The sequence below is a fragment of the Littorina saxatilis genome, linkage group LG12, assembly GCF_037325665.1.
Source record: "Littorina saxatilis isolate snail1 linkage group LG12, US_GU_Lsax_2.0, whole genome shotgun sequence".
Taxonomy (NCBI): domain Eukaryota; kingdom Metazoa; phylum Mollusca; class Gastropoda; order Littorinimorpha; family Littorinidae; genus Littorina; species Littorina saxatilis.
Genome location: NC_090256.1, coordinates 24100111 through 24123566, shown reverse-complemented (window position 1 = coordinate 24123566; position 23456 = coordinate 24100111). Strand labels below are relative to the sequence as shown.

Genomic DNA, 23456 nt, shown 5'->3' with positions numbered 1-23456 from the left:
TTCAGTGATTACTATAATTGAATACAAGATTTCTCACGTAGGCAATCAGTCCCGCTTATACGCCAATTAAGAAACCATTTTGATATGTGTGTGTGTGTGTGTGTGTGTGTGTGTGTGTGTGTGTGCGTTGTGTGTGTGTGTGTGTGTGAGTGTGCGCGCGCCGCGTGCGTGCGTCAGTGTGCCGTGTGCACTGCGTGTGTGTCGGTGTCAGTGTGTCAGTGTGTGTGTGTGGGGGGGGGGGGGGTTAAAAATGTTTGTTAGAATGAACCCCCCGCGGGTTAGGGGGAAGAATTTACCCGATGCTCCCCAGCATGTCGTAAGAGGCGACTAACGGATTCTGTTTCTCCTTTTACCCTTGTTAAGTGTTTCTTGAATAGAATATAGTCAATTTTTGTAAAGATTTTAGTCAAGCAGTATGTAAGAAATGTTAAGTCCTTTGTACTGGAAACTAGCATTCTCCCAGTAAGGTCATATATTGTACTACGTGCGCGGCAAGCCCCTCAGCGGTGGACTGACCGTCTGAGCAATTTTTGATTAGTGCTTTTGTGAACAAGAAACAATTGACAAGTGGCTCTATCACGTCTCCCCCTTTCCCCGTCGCAATATAACCTTCGTGGTTGAAAACGACGTTAAACACCAAATAAAGAAAGATAAAGAAAGTTGTTAGAATGAATTTGTAAAGCTCCTGGAGCCGGCCAATTCATGGGACATAGAAAAGTTATTTATTATTATTATCATCATTATACACACACCGACACACACACACACACACACATACACACACACACACACACACACACACACACACACACACACACACACACACACAAGCTGAGACAAGCAGGCACGCAAGTACTCCAACAGTGTGACATCGTATCCACTGCGCTATCAGGCCAACTTTCGATAGTACAGCCAAGTACGTCTTTTTTACTACAAACCAGTCGTCAGGGGAAGTCACTCTGCTGAACTTTGGCTTTGCTTCTTGCACTTCTGGATCGGATTCGAAATTTTAAACAGTTTAGGTAACACGTTTCTTGTAGTTGTACGTTTACAGGAACGAAGGTGTTCGACTTTTCCCCGAATTTCTTGTTCTCAGCAAGTTAGGCAAAAGGCGGTTTGATCTGTTTTTGTGTGGATAATTCAGAGATCATTCTTGACAGTGTGCAAGCACTGAAGCAGATTGAAGACAGAAGAGCACCGCCACCACTGGCACTGCACCAGGCTCTTCCGAAGACTCGTAACTTGTTACATTTGACGGCTTAAATGTATGGATTTATTTTTCTTCTGCTCTGTCAGATTACGAGAACCTGTAGAAAAAGGACAGTAAAGCGGGACATGATCATATGTGGCTACTGGCAGAAGAAACTCTCACGTCTACTACATTTTCAGCAGTATAGAGTGGTGACTGCAATAATTTGAACAGACCCCTTCGTTCAGAAAGAAAGAATAACAAGCCCCTTAGTTCAGAAAGAAAGCATAACAAGCCCCTTATTGTGCAGTGATTTTGATAACACATTTTAACGTTTACATACTTATGACCACTTCACCTCTGCCACTTCTAATTGTATGATGTCTTGTTACTGTTAGATGCTGTATTAGTGTATACTGTCACAACACATCCCCATTCTTATTTATTCTGTGACATAGCGGCTTATTTACATGAAGTGCATTGTTTCAGACCAAAATGTCAAGTCTGATGGACATGTGCCAGCCACCGCCACCTGCGGACTGTGTCTCTGTTATGGAGAAGGATGGAGAGATGAAATTTGTTGAATCAAAATCAGACTCAGAGTTTGTGTCGGTCAGTTTTTAAAGTTTTGTTTTAGTTTTATTGTTAATATGTTAATCATAATTACTTTCACATTTATGTATGGCATATTTCCTCTCTCAGTGTAAGTTGTTGACTGTTAGTGTTAACAATAACATTGCATTAATACTAGGCAAAAGCTATACGCACTCCGAGTGTATACAGGATCGAAGAGTCTGTATACGCTCCGACGATGAACTCTGTTACAAATCTGTAGCCAATGAAATGCCCCCTAACAAGTAGTTAGGAAGTAGCCAATGAAAAATCGGTCTGACGTATGCACTTCCGCTATCTCTTTTTCGGAGTGTTGAGGGTTGGCAAATAATGTACATTCACATAGTATACAATCGTTTCTAGGTCGATACACAATCCAAATGTGTTCCATACTCTGACAATAAACTGCCGTGAAGCATCAGTTTCGTGTGTGTGTTTTTTTTTGTCTTGTGTTTGTTCCCAGCGTACTTTGATACCATGAATCGAAAGTGAAGCATACCTTTGCAAAATGGCTTCGAGTGTTGATGCGGTTAAGAGCTGGTCTTTTAAGTACACCCCGAAAATGTTATCTACGTTACAGCAAAGGCTGTGCAGGATCAGATTGTTTTCGTTTCTTTGTACTCTTATAATCAACTGCTCTGCGTTTCTATCGCAAAGCGGTGTCGAATGGAGTTAACGCCGGAGTGTATACAAGATTCTGACTTCTGTATACACTCCGAGTGCATATAGCCAGGGCGATATATATATAATATATATCATATTTATGTAATTTATATAGATATATAATATATGTATGGCTGTATACTATATGTATCTGCAGTTCAACAGTAAGATTATTAGTAATAGTATTCACTTAATAGTACAGTGGAACCTCCCGTAACGACCTCTTCCAAGAACGCCCCCCTCCTTTTGCCAACCGAATTTCTCGGCACGGATGCTTTTCACACTGTAACTAACCTCCCAAGAACGACGCCCTCCTTTTTCCGACGACCGACCTACCAGCATTGGGTCAATAAAGACTTTGACCTTTTAACCAGTGAGTGTTAAAGTTCGTAATTACCCAGCACACGCGGAACACGCACGCCATTAGTCACGCATCAAAAATCAGGGGTGGTAGTCTGTAGTGAGTAGTGCGTGCAAGTCCAGTGGCCCATGGCGGGGATATAGCTCAGTTGGTAGCGCGCTGGATTTGTATTCAGTTGGCCGCTGTCAGCGTGAGTTCGATCCCAGGTTCGGCGGAAATTTATTTCAGAGTCAACTTTGTGTGCAGACTCTCTTCGGTGTCCGAACCCTCCCCCCGTGTACACTACATTGGGTGTGCACGTTAAAGATCCCACGATTGACAAAAGGGTCTTTCCTGGCAAAATTGCTTAGGCACAGTTAATAATTGTCTACCTATACCCGTGTGACTTGGAATAATAGGCCGCGAAAGGTAAATATGCGCCGAAATGGCTGCAATCTACTGGCCGTATAAAATTTCATCTCACACGGCATCACTGCAGAGCGCCTAGAACTGTACCCACGGAATATGCGCGATATAAGCCTCATTGATTGATTGATCTTCTCACCTATTGCTGTCACAATTGAAGGACTGCCCTCGAAGTAAGGGGGGGGGGGGGGGGTAGGCGGGGTTGGGTAAGGGTTGTTAGAACGACAACTCAATGAATTGCTGTGTACCTATTCTGTGAGTGTGTGCTCACCAACTGAGACCTCGGGTCAATGACCCATACTTGCCAATGAGCAAGTTTTACCCTCTGGGACGGTATCCTTTGATGTTTGAGAGGAAACTCTTCCTGTCCCAGGTTACATGCAGACACTGACTTTCTTAGCCGAGGTCAATCACTGAGATCTATGAGACCGCACGCGCGTGCGTGTGTATATGTGTGTGTGTGTTTGTGTTATGTCTGCTCGTCTGTGCGCTGGTGTATGCACGTACATCATGCTTATCCATATATGCACATCAAATGGGAACAAAAATAGGATAACGGACACAACTTTTACGACTGAACTGCCCAACAGTTGCCACCCCTGTGAAAAAAATTAGACCTCCCAAACTCCCAATAAAGACCCCTCCTTTTTACGGCCGATTTGTCTGGACATTTTCAAGGTCGTTAGTGGGAGGTTTTATTGTATTACTATTAGCTAGTGTTACAATAATGTTTTCACTGATATAATTTTCCTCAATCCTTTGCAGTGTTTAAACGAAAAATGCAGAATCGTTCCTTGAATGATTTTGACTGTGTGTGTTTGTTTTCTCTTTCAGATTGAGAAGTACCCAGAGGTTTTAGTGAGCAGGGATCACACTCGTGCTACTTCACAACGTGAAAACATCAAGTCTGCCTTCATCCCAGCTGACAGAACTGTGTGGCAAAGGGCTTTACTTGCATGGTAACTTTCCTTGTACATTGGAACCCCCCCACTTTTTAGGCACTGTGTTTTAAGACCCCCCCTGTTTGAGACCCTAGTTTTCCAGATTTTCTGTGAATAAGGTTTGTGAGTTTACCTCCATTTGTATAACTTCATCATTTTTACAACCTAGCTGATATTCTCAGACTTTTGCAGGCTTTAGTTTTGTTTGGTGAGGAAAATCTTCTCGTCAAGAAAGTAGATGTTATGGGTGATTAAACAAATGAAAACAGGTTCACTAAGTTGTGAGTCAAAACTACTCTGGGCGCATTTATCTCTCTGTATTTTTCTATCGCTTAAATCTTTCAGATTTCCCCCGAAAGCGGCGTATGGCTGCCTAAATGGCGGGGTAAAAAGGGTCATACACGTAAAATTCCACTCGTGCAAAAAACAGGTAGTGTACGTGGGAGTTTCAGCCCACGAACGCAGAAGAAGAAGATCTTTCAGATACGTTTCCACAATTTTGTCTGATTCAAACCTTGCACTTGTTTTTGTGTGTGGCACTCAGCTTTCGTGTGACCTTTGATAAGAAATGTAAATCTAAGATAAAACTAATGAAGCTAGCAAGATTTGTAGCCCACGTTATGATTTTAGTATGTTAGCGTTATATCTAGTTTCTTTATTGGTATGTATATGTATGTAATATATGCTTTTGTTTTGTTTTGTGTTTTTTTACAAAAGATGCATGGCATAATGGTATTGCTAATTTATTTCGGCTGTATATTATCGTTGTCCGCTATATATATTATCTGTCTGATCTCTTACCTGATTTTGTTAAACCTATTTTTCTTTTATTTTTGTTTGTATGTATGGAAGTGTATATTGCCAATTTATTTTGTTTGGTTGTATAGTATTGTTGTATTTGTCCGCTCAATTTGTATACATTTATTAACTGTCTGATTTGTTACCTTTTTTTGTTAAAATTATATCTTTGTTTCAAAGCCCTCTGGGCCCAAAACAATAAAATACTTGACTTGACTTGACTTGACTTGACTTGATAAGAAATGTATGCAGTACATGTATTGTCCTTCTGAGGAATCAAATCCACTTTCTTTTATAGGCTGACTAATATTCAGTTTGAGAGTGCATGATAGCAATTACAACATGGACAATTAATAGTGACAGAAGACATGTTTATCTGTGCAGGCAAGAACATGGATTGCCAGAGGCTTTTGAAGAAATTGTCAACAGTAAAGATGAAGGTAAGAGGAACAGTGACAAGGTATGTTAGCTTTGAGAATTGATGTTATTATTTAGATCAATATGATTCTACAGTTGAAAGTTTTTTTAAAAAAAGACCCAGAACGTTCACTCCTAAGAATAACGATACAAAGTATGAAGTAAGTACTTCCATACAGACCACTTTCATAGAGTTGTGTACACATATTTTATAAATTGTAGCAGCCTTAACGAGTTGCACACATTTTTCCCTTCTCACTTTTGAATGCAGTTTTAATGTTTTCTTGCCTCCTAAAATGTTGTCTGTGTATGCATTGTTCATGATATAGCTCAACTAATTTTGTTCCTGCATTTTAAATTTGATGGCTGTATCTTCACTCTGTAATGTTTTTCTAGTTCATCCAGTAGCAGCCTCTGGAGCATCTGCCTTGCTGCGCTTGCTCCGGACTTGCAACTCTCTCAGTGGGTCGCTCTTTCCACACATGTCGGTAAGTTAGTGTATGGCCTTAAAAAGATGCCTTTCTCTTCTCCTCTGAAAGATCAGGTCCACAGATCTGCCAAGGCTTTTATGCGGAATAGAAGCATCCGTACACTTGAACACTTACAGGGGACTTCCACTTTATCGTGTTCCACTACATTGCAAATTTGGCTAAATTCGCAAGGGAATGCTTGGACCCTGGAGGAATAACAAGTCGCGTAAGGCGAAAATAAAATATTTAGTCAAGTAGCTGTCGAACTCACAGAATGAAACTGAACGCAATGCCATTTTTCAGCAAGACCGTATACTCGTAGCATCGTCAGTCCACCGCTCATGGCAAAGGCAGTGAAATTGACGAGAAGAGCGGGGTAGTAGTTGCGCTAAGAAGGATAGCACGCTTTTCTGTACCTCTCTTTGTTTTAACTTTCTGAGCGTGTTTATAATCCAAACATATCATATCTATATGTTTTTGGAATCAGGAACCGACAAGGAATAAGATGAAAGTGTTTTTAAATTGATTTCGACAATTTAATTTTGATAATAATTTTTATATATTTAATTTTCAGAGCTTGTTTTTAATCCAAATATAACATATTTATATGTTTTTGGAATCAGAAAATGATGGAGAATAAGATGAACGTAAATTTGGATCGTTTTATAAATTTTTATTTTTTTTTACAATTTTCAGATTTTTAATGACCAAAGTCATTAATTAATTTTTAAGCCACCAAGCTGAAATGCAATACCGAAGTCCGGGCTTCGTCGAAGATTACTTGACCAAAATTTCAACCAATTTGGTTGAAAAATGAGGGCGTGACAGTGCCGCCTCAACTTTCACGAAAAGCCGGATATGACGTCATCAAAGACATTTATCAAAAAAATGAAAAAAACGTTCGGGGATTTCATACCCAGGAACTCTCATGTCAAATTTCATAAAGATCGGTCCAGTAGTTTAGTCTGAATCGCTCTACACACACACACAGACACACACACACACACGCACGCACATACACCACGACCCTCGTTTCGATTCCCCCTCGATGTTAAAATATTTAGTCAAAACTTGACTAAATATAAAAAGGGGCCACGTTTTTTTGTAGATAATAAAGCATGCTCTGTTGAGAGTTGTTTTCTCCTTTTCCACCAGAAACCCAGGGTAACTCCATGTTCTGTCCCCAACCTGGAAGTTGGGAGTTTTCCCTGGCATCATCAATCAGTCCCCCGGGGTAAAATCTAAAATATCAAAGTATCCCCAGAGGACCCACCTTTGATGTCCCCTACATCCTGCAGCTGAACCCCACCCCACTTTGAAAACATCCCCCATCCCAAAATGTCTTCTACCCTTTCATCATTTCTCCTCCCACTACCAATCCCCTCAAAGTTCGATGTTAAAGTGCCCAAGAGTGTGTGTGTTTCTCTCTCCCTCTCCCTCTCCCTCTCTCTCTCTCTTGCTCTCCAGGGGTGGGGTGTATGTGTGCCCTCTGCTCTATTTTTTCTATCATTGTTCTGTATCTTAAATAAAAATTAATATCCACTCTGTCCAGATGTCCATTTGCTTAAGTGGCTCAAATGGAATTAACAAATGAAGCAAACTATCATTGTGCTAACTATCATTGTTCTGTATCTTAAATAAAAATTAATATCCACTCTGTCCAGATGTCCATTTGCTTAAGTGGCTCAAATGGAATTAACAAATGAAGCAAACTATCATTGTGCTGTATCTTACATTAATCATAATTTTAATGTACACTCCTTCCACTTCCAGATTATCCATTAATTGATAACATGGCTCAAATGGAAATCACAGGTCAAGCAAGCTATCATTGTACTGCATCTTACACTAATGTCCAGATCTGTCCTGATATCTGTTGATAACATGGTTCAGGCTGAATCCCCAAGTCAAGCAAGCTATCATTGTACTTAATCTTACATTAATGTCCAGATCTGTCCTGATATCTGTTGATAACATGGTTCAGGCTGAATCCCCAAGTCAAGCAAGCTATCATTGTACTGCATCTTACACTAATGTCCAGATCTGTCCTGATATCTGTTGATAACATGGTTCAGGCTGAATCCCCAAGTCAAGCAAGCTATCATTGTACTTAATCTTACATTAATGTCCCCTATGTCCAGATATCAGTTTGAAAATATGGCTTGAGCACAATTAACACATCAAACAAACTATCAGTGTACATAATTTTACATCAATGTCCACTCTGTTCAGATTATAGTTTGGTAATACATGTATGTTTCCAACAGAAATCACAGGTCAAGCAAACTATCATTGTACTTAATCTGTGATGCACTGGACCTGTGATCCTGGGGTAACGGGTTTGAGGCCGGGACGGACATTGGTCAACTTTTTGTGCAGACTCAGAGACGTTATTCGTGTTCCACCCCCATGTCACCACTGTGGCACGTAAAAGACCTCGGTCATTCTGCCATAAGTGCAGGTGGCTGATTACACCTAAACACGCACACACCTGGGTAGCGTAACTGTTGCTGCTAGCTTTCCACTGGGAGTAAGCAACCCGAATTTCCCAGGGATGGGACAATCAAGTTATGAAAATGAAATGAAAAATTATGGTTGACACTGATAATGGGTTACATGAGAAAAAAGGTACCTTGAATGTGACTCATAGACTCATACTTACACTCAGCAGGTGGAATTACTTCTGTTTCTGTACACACTCAGGTAAATGAGAGACTTTTTTCCTGTTCTGTCGCTGTGTATGGGCAAATGACCTGTTCAGATTGTTTTTGTGGACATCTTACATTTATTTTAAAGATTTATGAAATAAACCCTTTTAAAAAATGTTGTCCTGAAAGAAAATTTAGTATTTGTCATTTATCAGTTTCAATCTTTTCAATGATGTCTTTAAACAAAAAGTGTGCTTTTTGTTGTCATTGTACAGCTGTCAAATGAAGAACTTGTGATAAAGTATGCAGAAGTTGCTGGTTGGTAAGTAGATTGGTTATTGTTGGTAACATTATAACCTCTTTATTATATATTTGTGCTGTATTATTTTTGTCCAATATTACTTTCTTTAAATTTGTGTGTGCATGGTCTGCTTTGAAATTGTGCGCTGTTTTTAAGAATTCCTGACAGAAGAAATTATTTCCATTATTCCAATGTCGTGATTTTAAAATCGTACATGCATTATGACATGTTATTCCTGTATTTAATGTGATGTGTGTCTGTGTGATGTGTTTCTGTATATTCAATGAATTTGCTAACTCACCAGGACAGTTTTTGTGTTGCGCTTTTTCTTTCCAGGGATGAAAGTCCAGTGCATGCCTTTGCTTGGCATCCCCACACAACCAAGTTTGCCTTGGCCTTGCAAGATGACTCAGTCCATGTGCACTATGCTGGAAGCACACTGACACCGGTTCTCAAACACAAGTTTCAGAAATGTGTTGCTCATTTAGCTTGGCAGTAAGTACATTCTGATAGTTTAGTTTAGACTTTTTTTTCAAAGAAAATTGTATCTATTTTCCTTGTCATCTGAATTAACAAGATAGCAAGTGTAGATGTCGTGCTTGCTGTACACTGCACTCTGAAGTGTTTTTGTTTTTATCTTTTACCTTTTGCAGTAGTGCTGTGCTTGTTATACTTAACATTTTATTAACTTTAAAGTGGCTGAAAGCACACGTTTTGAATAGCGAAGAACAGTTAAACACAATGCATTGATTGTTGCCTTTTATAGTCAGTTACATTTGTAATGATGCCATTATGATGGGGGCCTGGTAGCTCAGTTGGTAGAGCACTGGACTTGTGATCGGAAGGTGGCCGGTTCGAATTCGGGCCGTGACAGACACGAGTCAACTTTATGTGCAGACCCAGAGACGTAAGCCATGTCCCACCCCAGTGTCACCACAATGGCACGTAAAAAACCTTGGTCATTCTGCCATAAGTGCAGGTGGCTGAATACACCTTAACACGCAGACACCTGGTTAGCGTGACTCCGTTGCTGCTAGCTTTCCACTGGGAGGAAGCGACCCGAATTTCCCAGCGATGGGACAATAAAGTAATGAAAATGAAAATGAAAAATGATTTATTTTAAAGTACAAAAATACAACTGTGATGCTAAGACAAGTAAAGCAACGGTCTCTAAACTTGCAAACTGAAACAAATAGCCTCAAACAGACATCAAAAGCAAGTATGCTGTAAGCTTATATAGCTTGTTGCTGATTATGAAATGTTTGTCTAGTATTGCACCATTACCGTAAAATCCCTAGCAAACGCCCACCCCCCCCTCTGCACAGATTTCGGGTACAAGTAAGGGGTGGGCGTTTGCTAGGTATACACCCCTTTGCAAGATAAAGTGTCATCACATTTTCACAAGAAATAAAAAGTGATCCAACATGTGATTTATGCAATTTTAATGAAAAATAAGCACACCGTTTGTTTACACAAATAAAGATCAACGTTCTGTGATAGAAAAAAATAAGAAAAAACCGGCGAATCATCGAACAGTGTGTACAAATCGTAAATAAAGGAGGCCGAATGTCTTAAAACAAATTAAAAAAAAAAAAGGGGGGGGTGGGCGTTTCCTAGGTAGTGACCCCTCTGCACAACTTTTGGCCAAAAGTGGGGGGTGAGCGTTTGCTGGATACTGGGCGTTTGCTAGGGATTTTACGGTAGATGATTGATAAAACACTGTTTAAACCCAAAACAGGTAAAACAAAAATTTAATTTTATTTTTGTTGTTATAATTGTACTTCATAGATGTGCTTTGATTTTATTTGTTTTGCATTGTTGACTTTTTGATTGTCTTTTGGGATATTGCAGGATCCACACAACATTGTAAACTTGTTTGTTGATTTCAGACCTCTGTCTGCATCGGTTCTGGCGGTGGCCTGTCAGTCAGCCGTCCTCATCTGGCACATAGAACCCACGTCCCTGGCTGCAAGGTACTGGCTTTTATTTTCCTCACCACTCTTTATAAAACTGGTTTTAAACAGCTTTTGAGGAGAAGGACAAAACCCATTATTTGTATTATTAGTATATTTGTTCCTGGTATGGATAGAAAGATAAAAGAATGTTAAATCATGAATATTTTTTTATGGAGAATGATTTACTTAGTCTAAAGCTCAAAAACATCAAAATCGACAACAATCGAGTTATGCTAAAATTCCACAATGACATGGATATATATACATATCCATAATTTTCCTCTTCTTGTTCACAACCCTTCATACGGGGCTATGATCTTTATTGAATAAACCATCCATCTTTCCTTGCCTGTGCTGTGCAGACCATCCACAAGTTCGGTGCAGGTGTTGCAGCATCGTGGCCACTGTCCAGTGACTCACCTGGCCTGGGACCCTGCCGGAAAACTCTTGCTGTCCGCCTCCTCCACTGACACCGCTATCATGGTCAGTTAACACGTTTCTCCTGTGGCAGGGAAAGTAGTAAATGTGATTTATTTTATGTCTGTAATCGCCTGACACTGCATGGCAATTTTCCTTGTTTTTGTAAGGACAGTAAAATTGTGAGTCTTGTAACTCTGTCAATTTCAAACTTGAAGAAAATCAAAGCAAAGTAACTTCTGTGAGTTTTGCAAACAAAATTGTAAATGCTCAAACATTACAGGACACAAACAGAAGTGAAAACAGATATGTGTCATAGGTAGCATTGTGTACAGCGGGCAGTACTGGGCGCTCTGGGGAAAAATGAATTAAAGATTTCCAAAATGAAAAAATGATTCTTACAGCATTTTCGCCTTACTTGAAAATGTTGATCTTGGTTCAAGGACCTTTTATGATTATGAACATTCTACATTGAAACTGAAATTGTTTTGGTCAATTAATTACTTGACATGATTAGTGTGTTTCTGGGATCTATTATGAACATTCCAAAGTGGAATAAAAAGATTGTTCAGCATTGTCCCTTTATTTGAAAAATAAGTTACCGTCACTCACTGTTGAATAGTGTTACAGGGAAAGATTTTTCTTTTAATTTTTTCAGTATCGGCAATCGTTGTATGGTCAGCTCCTTGTATGCATGTAACTAAAGCCTTGCAAAGTACCTCTTGACTACTGGAATTTCAATATTGACATTTGAAAAAATGTGCATGTACTTGAAGTATAAAAAGTTTTCCCCTGCTGTTGCTGTTGTTGTTGTGTGAGTGAGTTGTGTGTTGGCAGACTTGACTTGACGGATGACTGTTTGCGTTAGTGAGACTGTGATCATTTTTTTTTTTGGTATGCATTCTTATTCTTTTGATTGGAAATGAGTATTGTTACAACATAATTTCCATATGGATTAATAAATTTGAGTTGAGTTGAGTTGAGTTGAGTTGAGTTGGTGATGCTTTCTCGAGCCTGATTGGTAGTGTTTTTTGCTGACCGGCACGGTTGGCCTAGTGGTAAGGCGTCCGCCCCGTGATCGGGAGGTCGTGGGTTCGAACCCCGGCCGGGTCATACCTAAGACTTTAAAATTGGCAATCTAGTGGCTGCTCCGCCTGGTGTCTGGCATTATGGGGTTAGTGCTAGGACTGGTTGGTCCGGTGTCAGAATAATGTGACTGGGTGAGACATGAAGCCTGTGCTGCGACTTCTGTCTTGTGTGTTATATATATGTCAAAGCAGCACCGCCCTGATATGGCCCTTCGTGGTCGGCTGGGCGTTAAACAAACAAACAAACAAACAAAGTGTTTTTTGCTTGATTCCATTTTGAACAGGCATGGAATGTTCCCAGTGAAAGCTGTACCCCTCTCCGTTACATTGGTGGGGGGGGTTTCACTCTTCTGGCCTGGTCTCCTGACGGCGATAGAGTCATGGCCGCTGCACCATCGACCATCTTCAGGTACTGTCTTCACACTGATAGTGCTGATAATAGCACAAATGAGTGACAGGACAGAGGACATTGGTTTTCTTTTCTCTTCGGTCCTCCTGGGTTTGTCTTGTTTTGTCAAACATTAAATGTGCTAAATACTTCCCTTTCTTGTTTTTTTATTTTGTAATTTGGAACAATAGCAGTCATCTATTTTTTTAGAGTCCTTTCTTCCTCCTTTTTTTTTTTTAATAAAAAAAAAATAATGATACGTTGATAGGATCGTGACTTCTTTGGTCATCATGTCAGGACAACCCCCCCCCCCCCCCCCCCTTCTCTCGTTAAGATTTCATCAAATGTAATAAATTAAAATCTTAACCTTTGCCGGATGCCGCTTTTGACTACACACGCCCGACGATGCGGGTTTGTCTGAACCCATACATTTGAAAGAGGGTTTTTACCGTTTATTTCTCTAACGACGATGCGGGTTTGTCTGAACCCATACATTTGAAAGAGGGTTTTTACCGTTTATTTCTCTAACGACGGGGTGGGTTCAGGGAAACCCACAGCGCTACTTCAGTGGGTGCATCGAGTTTTTCCCTTCACCGACTTCTTGCAGGGGGGAGGGAGAGGGGGAGGGAGAGAGGGGAGGGAGAGACTGAGAGAGACTGAGAGACTAAGAAAGAGAGAGAGAGAGACTAAGAAAGAGAGAGAAAGAGAGACTAAGAAAGAGAGAGAGAGACTAAGAAAGAGAGAGAGAGACTAAGAAAGAGAGAGAGAAAAAGAGAGAGAGAGACTAAGAAAGAGAGAGAGAGACTAAGAAAGAGAGAGAGACTAAGAAAGAGAGAGAGAGACTAAGAAAGAGAGAGAGAGAGACTAAGAAAGAGAGAGAGAGAGACTAAGAAAGAGAGAGAGAGACTAAGTAAGAGAGAGAGAGATAGATAATTTATTGCCAAGTGTACAATACATGAATGAACATAAAAAATACACAAGGAAAGCAGCTTGCTGTGTGATAAAAACAAAAATAAATAGCATTCATACATCACTGGTGCATAGCATCATACATACATGGGTAAGACAATTTGGTATCACAGTAACTAATACATACACTATACAGACATGGTGAGAACTATGAAACTCTAAGAGCTATCGGAACCACAATAAAAGTACGCAGAATAAGATAGGATCCCCCCCCCCCCCCCCCCACTAAGAAAGAGAGAGAGAGAGAGAGAGACTAAGAGAGAGAGAGAGAGACTAAGAAAGAGAGAGAGAAAGAGAGAGAGGGAGACTAAGAAAGAGAGAGAGAGAGAGACTAAGAAAGAGAGAGAGAGAGACTAAGAAAGAGAGAGAGAGAGACTAAGAAAGAGAGAGAGAGAGAGACAAACAAAGAGAGAGAGAGAGACTAAGAAAGAGAGAGAGAGTGAGACTAAGAAAGAGAGAGAGAGAGAGACTAAGAAAGAGAGAGAGAGAGACTAAGATAGAGAGAGAGAGAGAGACTAAGAAAGAGAGAGAGAGACTAAGAAAGAGAGAGAGAGAGACTAAGAAAGAGAGAGAGAGAGACTAAGAAAGAGAGAGAGAGAGACTAAGAAAGAGAGAGAGAGAGAGACTAAGAAAGAGAGAGAGAGAGAGACCAAAAAAGAGAGAGAGACTAAGAAAGAGAGAGAGAGAGACTAAGAAAGAGATAGAGAGACTAAGAAAGAGAGAGAGAGAGAGACTAAGAAAGAGAGAGAGAGAGACTAAGAAAGAGAGAGAGAGACTAAGAAAGAGAGAGAGAGACTAAGAAAGAGAGAGAGAGAGACTAAGAAAGAGAGAGAGAGAGAGAGACTAAGAACGAGAGAGAGAGAGACTAAGAACGAGAGAGAGAGAGAGAGAGACTAAGAAAGAGAGAGAGAGAAAGAGACTAAGAAAGAGAGAGAGAGACTAAGAAAGAGAGAGAGAGACTAAGAAAGAGAGAGAGAGAGAGACTAAGAAAGAGAGAGAGAGAGAGACTAAGAAAGAGAGAGAGAGAGAGACTAAGAAAGAGAGAGAGAGAGACTAAGAGAGAGAGACAGAGACAGAGACAGAGAGACAGAGAGAGAATGACAGAGAGAGAGAGACAGAGAGAGAGACAGAGACAGACAGTCAGATAGACAGACAGTCAGAAAGACGGATAGACAGATAGACAGATAGACAGACAGACAGAGCAACTGACAACAGACATACAGACAGAGAGATATGGACAGACAGACAGAGAGACAGACAGTCTCTTGGAGACAAACAGGCAGACAGACACTGTTCCGCCGCTTTGGTATTTATGGGTGTAGCAGAACCCGCGCCGTCGGCAGAGGGATAGTTACAATCACTACTACTCTTTAAAAGTATGGGTTTGTGTGAACCCGCGCCATCGGTAGTGTTTATGTAAATTATCATAATCAATTAATTTTAATGTTTTGTCATGTACACACTAAAAATTTGCAGACAGAGAGCAAATTAGGTGTGTGAGAGATACTTAAAATTTCAAAACGATACCTTTAATGGTTCCAGAGTTACAATGATTTTAGTGTGTCTCTGGGTACAGGTGAACCCAGGAAGCACGGCAAAGGTTAAAATGGAGGTTAATTTACAGATTTTATTAACAGAAAATATGAAAAAGCAGGGTACCTTTAGCACGCCAGCGGCGACTTTCGTCGCCCAGCCATTTCCCCCCCTTTGCCAGCCAGCAGCGACTTGCGTCGCCAGCGCTAGGCTTGTTCGTATGACCAACTTCTCGTTCGTATTTGCATACGAGAATAACGGTATTTTTAACGGCACTTGAGCCAGAGCGAGGCTCACTTCCTTCCGTTATCTCGTCGTGTCGTGTGCTCTGAATTTGAGTCAGTTTCGTCGAAGTTTTCTGCTTTGTTTTTGCATTGATAAAATACTGTAGTGCTTTGACAAGCAAGATGGAGGATGATGAGTTTGAAACTTTCTTTTGATTTGTTTCTTGACAACAAATTGTATGCAGAATCGGAACGAATTACTGAGGAAGATCTTCGCAATGAACTGTGTATCGCGGAGAAAAAAATGACAGTTCGTCAAGTGATAGTGACGGTTACGAAACGGAATTTACGAAAGTGCAGATGGATACAAACAGTGGCTGGTCCAGTTTAGTGAAATGACAGGAGCAGCAAACATTACCGATAATCTGACTGATGTTGGATACTTTCTTCTGCGTTTTTTTGCATAGCAAATGCTCGACTAGCTTGTCGAAGAGACACTGAGTAGAAACTGACTCAAATTCAGCTCAAAGCAAGCCAGCGACAAGACGTAAAAAGTTCGCGTGTTCGGAAATGGCGACCTGTGGATCTAGTGGAGATAAAAGCTTTTCTCTGCTTGTTGTTGCTAACCGAACTAGTAAAACAATCGTCCTATGACATGCACTGGTCCACACATCTACTTATTTAGAAACCAGGATTAGGAAGTTGGATGGTCAACATGATTACCTGATCAAAGGAGTTTAACCAGGCATAGACTGGTTAGTTTCACAAAATTCCACGGACTAGCCAACATGACCCCTTTTCATTATATTTAGTCAAGTTTTGACTAAATATTTTAACATCGAGGGGGAATCGAAACGAGGGTCGTGGTGTATGTGCGTGTGTGTGTGTGTCTGTCTGTCTGTCTGTGTGTGTGTGTAGAGCGATTCAGACTAAACTACTGGACCGATCTTTATGAAATTTGACATGAGAGTTCCTGGGTATGAAATCCCCGAACGTTTTTTTCATTTTTTTGATAAATGTCTTTGATGACGTCATATCCGGCTTTTCGTGAAAGTTGAGGCGGCACTGTCACGCCCTCATTTTTCAACCAAATTGGTTGAAATTTTGGTCAAGTAATCTTCGACGAAGCCCGGACTTCGGTATTGCATTTCAGCTTGGTGGCTTAAAAATTAATTGATGACTTTGGTCATTAAAAATCGGAAAATTGTAAAAAAAAATAAAAATTTTTAAAACGATCCAAATTTACGTTTATCTTATTCTCCATCATTTGCTGATTCCAAAAACATATAAATATGTTATATTCGGATTAAAAACAAGCTCTGAAAATTAAATATATAAAAATTATTATCAAAATTAAATTGTCCAAATCAATTTAAAAACACTTTCATCTTATTCCTTGTCGGTTCCTGATTCCAAAAACATATAGATATGATATGTTTGGATTAAAAACACGCTCAGAAAGTTAAAACAAAGAGAGGTACAGAAAAGCGTGCTATCCTTCTTAGCGCAACTACTACCCCGCTCTTCTTGTCAATTTCACTGCCTTTGCCATGAGCGGTGGACTGACGATGCTACGAGTATACGGTCTTGCTGAAAAATGGCATTGCGTTCAGTTTCATTCTGTGAGTTCGACAGCTACTTGACTAAATATTGTATTTTCGCCTTACGCGACTTGTTTTTATTTGTATTTATTGCTAAGAAAATAAATGATGCATGCAAACAAAATATTTTAATGTTAAATATAACCCCATCACAACCACAAAGTTTCATGCTTATAGTGCATTTTCAAAGAAGTTGTAAGTGTTAAAAGTGTGGCTGCAGGGGAAGTAATGCTGGCTGGAATCTGGAGTGCTAAAGGGGAAGTGATGCTGGCTGGAATCTGGAGTGCTAAAGGGGAAGTGATGCTGGCTGGAATCTGGAGTGCTAAAGGTTAAAAAGGGAGGAGGTCTTAACGCTGGAGAGGAGAGGTTCCAGTGTAGTTGATCAGAATGTTTATCTGCTGATGTTGTGAAATTGATGCACCTGTTTCCATCAGACCGTGTAAGCTGTTGTAGATTAGATATAACACCTTGTGCTGGTTTCTTTACAGGGTGTGGGAGACAGTCAGCTGGAACTGTGAAGTCTGGTCACAGCTGTCTGGACGATGTACTGTGAGTCAACCTTTTTTTTTTAATTGGGGGGAGCTTGATATGAACACTGTACGTACTCTTTGTAGATGAAAAAAAATTAGTACTGCTTGCAGGTGGCAATGTCTCCAGTGTAAGTAATTTTATTTGTGTTAACCTTGCAAGATTACCTTCACATATTCAAAGGGAATTAACTTGAAATATAGTTAGTGTTGTATGATCTTTTAGCAGAAGATGCGTGGCGGGGATGTAGCTCAGTCGGTAGCGCGCTGGATTTGTATCCAGTTGGCCGCTGTCAGCGTGAGTTCGTCCCCACGTTCGGCGAGAGATTTATTTCTCAGAGTCAACTTTGTGTGCAGACTCTCCTCGGTGTCCGAACACCCCCGTGTGTACACGCAAGCACAAGACCAAGTGCGCACGAAAAAGATCCTGTAATCCATGTCAGAGTTTGGTGGGTTATAGAAACACGAAAATACCCAGCATGCTTTTCCGAAAACGGCGTATGGCTGCCTAAATGGCGGGGTAAAAAACGGTCATACACGTAAAATTCCACTCGTGCAAAAAACACGAGTGTACGTGGGAGTTTCAGCCCACGAACGCAGAAGAAGAAGAAGAAACAGAAGATGCAGCAGTGACCGCATAAATGTAGGGCTAGAACTGCAACACTTATTCTGTATTGGTTATTGCTTTTTTAAAACTAGTATGTTATTTGCCTTGTTGTTTGTTTGGGGACATTTTTGTCTGTAAGTGCAGACTACTTTGCACATTCCACTGATGTATGCATTCCACAGATGTATACATTTCGGCTGGGAACGCAGAAGAAGAAGAACAAGTCGCATAAGGCGAAAATACAATATTTAGTCAAGTAGCTGTCGAACTCACAGAATGAAAGTGAACGCAATGCCATTTTTCAGCAAGACCGTATACTTGTAGCATCGTCAGTCCACCGCTCATGGCAAAGGCAGTGAAATTGACAAGAAGAGCGGGGTAGTAGTTGCGCTAAGAAAGATAGCACGCTTTTCTGTACCTCTCTTTGTTTTAACTTTCTGACCGTGTTTTTAATCCAAACATATCATATCTATATGTTTTTGGAATCAGGAACCGACAAGGAATAAGATGAAAGTGTTTTTAAATTGATTTGGAAAATTTAATTGTGATAATAATTTTTATATATTTAATTTTCAGAGCTTGTTTTTAATCCGAATATAACATATTTATATGTTTTTGGAATCAGAAAATGATGGAGAATAAGATAAACGTAAATTTGGATCGTTTTATAAAAATTTTTTTTTTACAATTTTCAGATTTTTAATGACCAAAGTCATTAATTAATTTTTAAGCCACCAAGCTGAAATGCAATACCGAAGTCCGGGCTTCGTCGAACATTACCCAACCAAAATTTCAACCAATTTGGTTGAAAAATGAGGGCGTGACAGTGCCGCCTCAACTTTCACGAAAAGCCGGATATGACGTCATCAAAGACATTTATCAAAAAAATGAAAAAAACGTATGGGGATTTCATACCCAGGAACTCTCATGTCAAATTTCATAAAGATCGGTCCAGTAGTTTAGTCTGAATCGCTCTACACACACACACACACACACGCACACACACGCACACACGCACATACACCACGGTCCTCGTTTTGATTCCCCCTCGATGTTAAAATATTTAGTCAAAACTTGACTAAATATAAAAAGGAGAATACATTTCAACAGATATGCATTTCAATTATGTTGTCTACCCAATTCAGTCAGCATGCTGGAGCCATGACGGGGAGGTGTTACTATTCTCAATGGAGGAAGAATCTGTGCTGCATGCAGTCAAGTTCAACACTCACCACCAGGCGTCAGTGGAAGCTGGCTTTGCTCCAGCAACTTTGCCACCAGAGGGCAGCAGTGGTGCCAGCACCGCTAATGTTGTCGCTGACCTGTCTGAAGTGGTCTTGACTTCACAGGATGGCGAGGGTGTCAAGTAAGATGTCGTTTTTATGGCGCGATTTGATCAGCAGAAATGTGGTGGCTTAGCTCTTACCAGTTCGGGGGTTTTAGGGCATATTTTACAGTGCTGTTGGTGCATACTTGCTGAGTGGCTATCTGGGGTCATATTCTAAATGAAATATAGAAAGTTATATATCAAATGAAAGGAAAATGAATAAGCTTTTCATATTTGCAAAGAGAATTGTGCTATCTTTAAAGGTAAAAAAATGTTATGGGGGTGACAACATGATTTTTGTTGAAATTTGTACGCCCATTTTTTGGAACACATGACAAACACAAAGAAGACATTTTTTTGGTGTTCAGTTTATTTTAGATATGCTGGTAACTAGTCTGTTTTGGCATTCATTTTACATAACATAGCAAAGTTTTATTGAGTTTTGCTGATAAACAAAAAAGTTATTGTCACCTGAATACCCCCACCCAAATTTCAAAGTTGGACGTTTCATCTTCTTCTGCTGAAACTCCCACATACACTCGTGTTCTTGCACGAGTGGAATTGTACGTGTATGGCCGTTTTTACTCCGCCATTAAGGCAGCCATACGCCGCTTTCGGAGGAAGCATGCTGGGTATTTTCGTGTTTCTATAACCCACCGAACTCTGACATGGATTACAGGATCTTTTCCGTGCGCGCTTGGTCTTGTGCTTGCGTGTACACACGAAGGGGGATAAGCCACTAGCAGGTCTGCACATAAATTGACCTGGGAGATCGGAAAAATCTCCACACTTAACCCACCAGGCGGCCGCGGCCGGGATTCGAACCCTCGACCTTCCGATTAAGAGGCCGACCTCTTACCACCCCGCCACAGCGCCCGTCGGACGTTTCATGACATACGCATGCCTAAGGCACAAAAAAAAAATAGTCTGTTTACGGTATCCCGACCGACCCTATTTTTTCACGCAACCCTAGACTTTTTTTTGGCATTTGGGGAAGAAAAAAAATAATAAAATAAAAAGAAATGGCAAAATAACTTAAAAATATGTATTGGCATTGGCACATGCGCAGAGAGGTACTACCGACAAGGGGAGACTACTCCCCTAAATGGTATACCGACGGAAATCTAGAGTTAGCGACCTTGTTTACAGTCTAGTACTGGTAACATAGGACGCTTCTCAGTCTAGCACTCGTAAGTAAGGTAACTCCTATTAGTTAAATTGAGGTGATGTATTCGAAAGAAATATGGTTTTTTGAAAAGAAAAAAAAAGGTAAAAAAAAGAAAAAAAAAGGTCTTTGTTTTTTGGCAAAATAACTTAAAAATATGTTTTTTGGGGGGGGGGGGGGGGGGGGGGGGGAAGAAAAAAAAAAAAAAGTCCCGACCTACTGACCCTATTTTATTGGCCTATGTTACCGTTAACAGACTTTTTTTTTGTTTGTTGCCTAATAATGCATTCCTATAACTAACTTATAACATAAACCCAGCTTGTTTCTGTCATAAAGTGTGTCTAACATATGAGTCTATCCACTGTCCGACCCATCCAATGTAAAATAATTTTTTTTTTTTGATAATTAGATAATTGGTCAGTGGAAAACTACAGGGGGGGGGGCATCGGGAGCGAACTGGTAAGAGTTAGGAAACTCTCGATGGAAAATGAAATTAAATGCTGATGCATTTTAATTGAAAAAAAACCCAACATGGCATGCATTAGACTGGCAAACATGTTCACATATGTGTGTGGTGTGTGTGCGTATGTGTATGCGTACATGCGTGTGTTGGTGTGTGTGTGTGTGTGTGTGTGTGTGTGTGTACAGTTTTAAATGTCTGCCCAAACAGCATAGTATATATGCTTGGAATCTGCTAGTACTCAGATCATACATGACAGCTGTACTTATTACTTGTGTTGCACTTACAGTGATGATGACGTACATGAGACTAAAGGGTATTTTAAAATTTGTCGTTCGCTGTTGTAAAATGACGTATATTAGATTGCAACTGCAGATATTGCTTTGTGTTGCAGGGTTGGCGGCTTTGTTCACCAGATGGTCTGGAATCGTACCAGTGAGCGCCTTGCTGTCCTGTTCAAAGGTAGTGCCTCAAATGTTTCTAACCTATAAGAACATATACATGGACCTCCTCCACAGACTGTGGTATGGAGTGCAATTTCAAATTGTAGAAAGATAAAAACAAGAGAGTACAGATTGTCGTACGAACCCTAAGTGATAAAGTCGTAACTTGAACAAAACTTGCTCAAACATGTTATTGGAAGCGTAGCTCTTTCTGCTGTTCGATTTACAATCTTTCTTTTGTGCATGTGGTTTTCATTGAACATTGAACTGTCACAACTGTGCCCTTTGCTAGACTTGAGCTTATCATTTCAGGTACAGACAACAGAATTTCACCATATGTGGCCATCTTCAAGACAACTGTCCACCCGTTGGTTCAAGTCTTGCCAAGGTATATTATTACAGTGGAGTCCAAGTACAATGAATCTCAAGGGAGATACATTTTAGGTTGTTACATCAGCAATTCGCTGTAGAGTTTTCAACCCAATGTTTCCAGAATGTAAGGAGATTGGTTCCAATCAACCTTTTTGAGTCATGTACTAACGGCTGACCTCTTTTTTTATAATCTTGGATCATTTATCAACAAACAAACAAATATATCTGAGGATAAGATTATAGCATGTAATGGCAGTGACATCTTTTGCTTATCTGTTGCTGGTTGTGTTGCAGTGGTTTTGTGAAGGGCCATGCTGGGGAAGTACCGCATCACATCTCGTTCCAACCCAGCTTTGACAAGGGGGCTTTGCTCACAGCGGTCAGTGTTCACGCTTCTCGTTTTTTTCTTCTTTTGCAGTTAAACAATAAAGTGAAATAAGAAAGTTATGTTTTGAGGGCTGTCACATTTTTTTCTCTCTCTTTCACGGATATAGAAACCTCCAGGCGAGGTAAACTGTCATGTTTGAAGCATATGGATGGTCCGTATTGGATGCTTCCAGACTGGTTGCACCGTGTTTGTGATCTTTCTTTCATCCAATCGTCCTATCCAAACGGATCGATAAGCCTTCTATTTATAAGTGACATAAAGAGTACAACTACAGTGGAACACCCCTTTTAAGATCTTCATCTACACAGATCTGAAAAAAATCAGGTCTTAAAAAGGAAGGGAGTCTTAAAATGGGGATAAATTAACATGTTATGAACAGTAAATGTGAAGAATGAAGGCCTTAAACAGGAGGAAGTCTTAATTTGGGGGGTCTTAAAAGGGGGGTTCCACTGTAATGGTGACGTTTTGTTTGTCTGGCAGGTGTGGTCCAGTGGCAGAGTGTCCTATGTCCCCATGTATTTTGTGCTGGAGGAACAGATTGGATCTTTCCAGTTCCAGAGTTCCTCCCTCAACGGCCATGGGATTCGGCGGCTTTACACGGATCTCATGTGATAGGATTTCATTTCTTGGCTTTGGTGTGTCACACAGTGTGTGTGTTTTCTTGTGGGTGTGCATGTATGTGATACTGATAGGATAACATTTCTTGTCTTTGGTATGTGTCTGTATGTGTGTTTTCATGTGGGTGTGTTAGCGAAAGTATGAGCATATACATGGGTGCTTGCGTGTGATAGGATAACGTTTCTTTTCTTTGGTGTGTGTGTTTTTGTGTTGGTATGGTCGTGCATGTAAGAGCACATACATGTGTGTTTGCATGTGATAGGATGAACATTTTTTGGCTTGGACATTTGTTTGTTTGTGGGGGTATGTTTGTGCATGTGTGCACCATATATTCATGTGTGAGACAGTGCTAGACTTTACAGGCAGAGTGAGTGATGAGATGCTGTGGTTGGATAACTTGAAGATATGGACTGATATTATCATTGACATAACATAATGCAGAATATTTCTGTTAAGATTGTTTGGCATTGTTGTAATTCATAAAAGATTACTGTCAAACACAAAACTAAGAGAAGATATAACTGCACCAATGTTTTGTGTCTCTGCATTTAGTGTGTCGGTTATAAAAG

At 40.3% G+C, this 23456-nt stretch overlaps 1 protein-coding gene across 2 annotated transcripts; it reads left to right on the top strand.

Moving 5' to 3' along the window:
* Nucleotides 1-947: 947 nt before the first annotated feature.
* Nucleotides 948-23415, top strand: LOC138981574 (aladin-like). 2 transcript variants are annotated; one of them, XM_070354536.1, is made up of 16 exons: nucleotides 948-1022; nucleotides 1679-1801; nucleotides 4065-4189; nucleotides 5354-5409; nucleotides 5783-5874; nucleotides 8780-8826; nucleotides 9142-9300; nucleotides 10695-10778; nucleotides 11123-11243; nucleotides 12550-12674; nucleotides 17469-17529; nucleotides 19260-19480; nucleotides 21461-21528; nucleotides 21822-21897; nucleotides 22176-22260; nucleotides 22750-23415. In XM_070354536.1, exons 2-16 carry the CDS (start codon nucleotides 1685-1687, stop codon nucleotides 22879-22881), a joined length of 1569 nt encoding a protein of 522 aa, XP_070210637.1. In that variant the 5' UTR covers nucleotides 948-1022; nucleotides 1679-1684; the 3' UTR covers nucleotides 22882-23415. The 2 variants fall into 2 exon arrangements, with proteins under 2 accessions (XP_070210637.1, XP_070210638.1); XM_070354537.1 differs by lacking the exon at nucleotides 948-1022 and adding an exon at nucleotides 1031-1265.
* The last annotated feature ends 41 nt before the right edge of the window (nucleotides 23416-23456 follow it).

Coding starts and splice junctions, on each gene's coding strand:
- LOC138981574 (XM_070354536.1), top strand. CDS start 1,685: ATGTCAAGTCTGATGGACATGTGCCAGCCACCGCCACCTGCGGACTGT. Junction 17,530..19,259: donor AGCTGTCTGGACGATGTACT/GTGAGTCAACCT, acceptor TACCCAATTCAG/TCAGCATGCTGGAGCCATGA. Junction 21,529..21,821: donor CCTTGCTGTCCTGTTCAAAG/GTAGTGCCTCAA, acceptor TTATCATTTCAG/GTACAGACAACAGAATTTCA.